Source organism: Phytophthora cinnamomi (assembly GCF_018691715.1).
Source record: "Phytophthora cinnamomi strain GKB4 chromosome Unknown Contig30, whole genome shotgun sequence".
Taxonomy (NCBI): domain Eukaryota; phylum Oomycota; class Peronosporomycetes; order Peronosporales; family Peronosporaceae; genus Phytophthora; species Phytophthora cinnamomi.
Genome location: NW_027150963.1, coordinates 2,572 through 5,479, shown reverse-complemented (window position 1 = coordinate 5,479; position 2,908 = coordinate 2,572). Strand labels below are relative to the sequence as shown.

At 57.5% G+C, this 2,908-nt stretch overlaps 1 protein-coding gene across 1 annotated transcript; it reads right to left on the bottom strand.

The window, feature by feature from the left end:
* Positions 1 to 2,397: 2,397 nt before the first annotated feature.
* IUM83_10127 (Kazal-like serine protease inhibitor) lies at positions 2,398 to 2,697 on the bottom strand (the record flags this gene model as incomplete). The annotated part of the gene is made up of 1 exon (XM_067934613.1): positions 2,398 to 2,697. The coding sequence occupies one exon, from the start codon at positions 2,695 to 2,697 to the stop codon at positions 2,398 to 2,400; it is 300 nt and encodes a 99-aa protein (XP_067793174.1).
* Between the last annotated feature and the right edge of the window lie 211 nt (positions 2,698 to 2,908).

Below are 2,908 nucleotides of genomic sequence, written 5' to 3'. Positions count from 1 at the left end.
GGTTGGGTGGTGTCCTCGCGTCGATGTTAGCTCCGACCACTGCGCGGTCAGATTGTACGCGCGCCGCTGCCCACATTATCCGCGACAGCTCTGATCGCGTGCATGAGTCTCCGCAGGAATAAGCCCAGCGGTCACGCGCGCGCTCTCTCATCAGTGCTTCCGGTAGCTGGCCCACCCGGTGATACATGTCGAGACCCGCAGTCGCGCCACGGATCCGCTGCGCGAATTCACCTGTTGGCGCGGCTTCGTGGTCACCGCCGTCCGCATTCTTTTGGCGGTGGAGGAGGCGATGACGATCCGTGGTCAACGCAGCGCGGAGTACTCGGGCGTCAGCAGCCCCAGCTTGCGGCCTTGATCTTCTGCCAGTACTTCTGCGCGTGACTCATAGTCTGCCTCGCATCGCGATACCGACGACACCGGCGATCTTCTTCAGGGCCCGGCCTTAAACATCTCCATGCCGAGCAAAGACCGCTCGTGCTCGTCCTCAGTCCAGCTATCGCCTTTCGTGGACTCTACGGTTCGAGTCGGACTGGTGGAGAGTCAGCAGCGGCGGCAAAGGCACCTGTAGCAACGATGGCGGGGTGGTGGTGGAGATCGGTAGGAGCAGATCGACGGATAACTGTCGGCGGTCCGCGCGGTGCAATGCAGCACTCGCGAGCGGCGGCGAAATTGCTGGTCGAGCTGGAATGGCATGGGATACAGATGAGGCTCTTGCTTTCGTCGTCGAGGAACTCCTGTTGAACGCTGTGTGATGGTCATCAGCATTGCCTGTCTGTCTGCTGCTGGTGGCTCTGAGATGCTGCTGTTGCTGCTGTGCCATTGTTGGGAGTGTCCGTTGAAGTTGAAGTCAATGCAGACGCTGCACCTGTGTTGTAGTTGTAGTGCACTACTGGTGAGCCCGTAGGAGTTCTCTCCGGCTCTCAGCTTTCAAAACTTCGGTCGACGCGAGCAGATCGCGAGCAGCACCAGCTCAACATGCCAATGTCCGCTTCACCAGCTCAAATGCGCTCGCCAGAAACCAGCTGATGCGGCCGCTTTGCGTGGATTATCCTTTGCCTTTTTTCGCCGTTTCGATAGTCGTTGTTGGATTTTCATCCAAAGATTTTTAGAAATAATCACTGTCACCCTTCACAGACACTACCATTTTTCAAGCCATATTTTGTGATCTTCAGATGACGATCCGCGGACTGCATCGACCTGCGCAGGTAACGTACGAGGCTGACGCGAGGCCGTTTTCGCCGCTGAGCTGGCTAATAATGATCAGGCTGCAACTGTGTCTACAGAAGCAAATCGCGTCAATGCCAAAGGGCTGGAGTTTGCCCTCTTCACTTCAGAGCCGTTTCTGGCGAAAGCGGCTCCAGGATCATGAAAAAACTGTTTGATATCAGCGCACTAGCATTGCGCAGATCCGTGGTGCTGACCTTACCTTCATTTGCTTATCCGATCTCTTAGTCCTCCTGGTGGGCACCAAGCACCGAGCGGCATTCCGCTCGAACTCCGGTCGCATAAAGCCCCTGGTGGATACTCAAAAGTGCCGCGAAAAGGCGCCATGGCTTCGCAATGCAATCCATGCAAAGCCCACGCTCTGTCAACATTGCGCCGCCAAAGATCGCCAAGCTTGCTCACGCGGTGCCTAAGACCACCATCACTCACGAAGGTACTAGAACACGAACGCTGCCTAGCGGTCTCGCGCTTTAGACCTCGGCGTTGGCGTCAGCCACTCGCGAACAACAGGCATGGGATCTTATCGGTGTGGACGGCCAGACAGGACCACGGAAAACGTCCCCAGCACTCCGGTTCAAACTGGCAGCATCACTCAGACCGCTGCGGTGATGAGCGCTATCCTACGCAATGAAGCACTTACTACTCAGGGCCTCCAAACTTTGGGAGGTCAGACTGCAAGATCGCTACTCTTCGACTTGCGATTGTGTCCGACAGCCCGGCGACACATCGGGCGTGGAGCCGCACTGAAGCCAGTGGATAATGCAGTCCTCGTGGAACCTTGTGCTTGCATAATTGCCTCCCTGCCGCTTCCTTGATTTGTCAGTCGGGTCGCTCTTTGGCCGAGGCAAATGCAGCACTGCGGCATCTCCTCCCAGCGAGTGCTTCATCACCACCACGTCCTGCAGAACCATGACCGCTCGGGTCAGCTTGGCCTCGACCTCCTTCGCTGGCGGAATCTCCAGAACCGCTGGTTTCGCTGTTCGCGATTAAGACGCACGACGTCGCTTCAGGGAAGTTGCCCTTCAAGCTGCCAGGGCGGCCAGCAGCATCAGGTCCGTGTACACCGCTTCAGCAGCGTGCGCACATGATCCATGAAGCGTCGCCGCCTCTCGTGGATAGTGGCACCGGTGTCGCACCGGATGTGCTTCCTCGAAATCAGGTCCGCCGCCTGCTTCAGCAACTTGACACCGCTTGGAAGGCCTCGCCCTGCTTGGCGCAACTCATCTCCACCGCTTCCTCCAGCGCCGCAGCTTTGCGTACCAGCGCGCGGAATTCCGAGTAACGCTTGCGGAAGCGCCACTCCTCGCGCCAGACGCGCCGGAGCTGCGCAACTTGAACAATAGCCACTGCGTGTAGGGGCGCCGTCACGTCCTGGCTGTCGAACGGTCGCGGAGAAGCAGCGGCGACGCTCACCGTCGCCACCTCGGCCCGCCGTGCCGTTAGCCGCCGCAGAGCCGATTCAGACAGGGTCATCGTGCAGGGCGAGAAAATCGTGAAGTGGGGCGGAAGTCAATGCACCGCTCCTCTCATTTTCCGTTGGGTGTGTAATACCTGGTATAGAACCGGCTTTCCACCAATGAGCGCGAATTTGAAAGGCGTGTTTGCCAATAATTTCATTTTAATTTTTACAGCGAGTTGATTAACAAGACATAAGGCTGTTTGTGAATTACTGGTTGGTGGATGC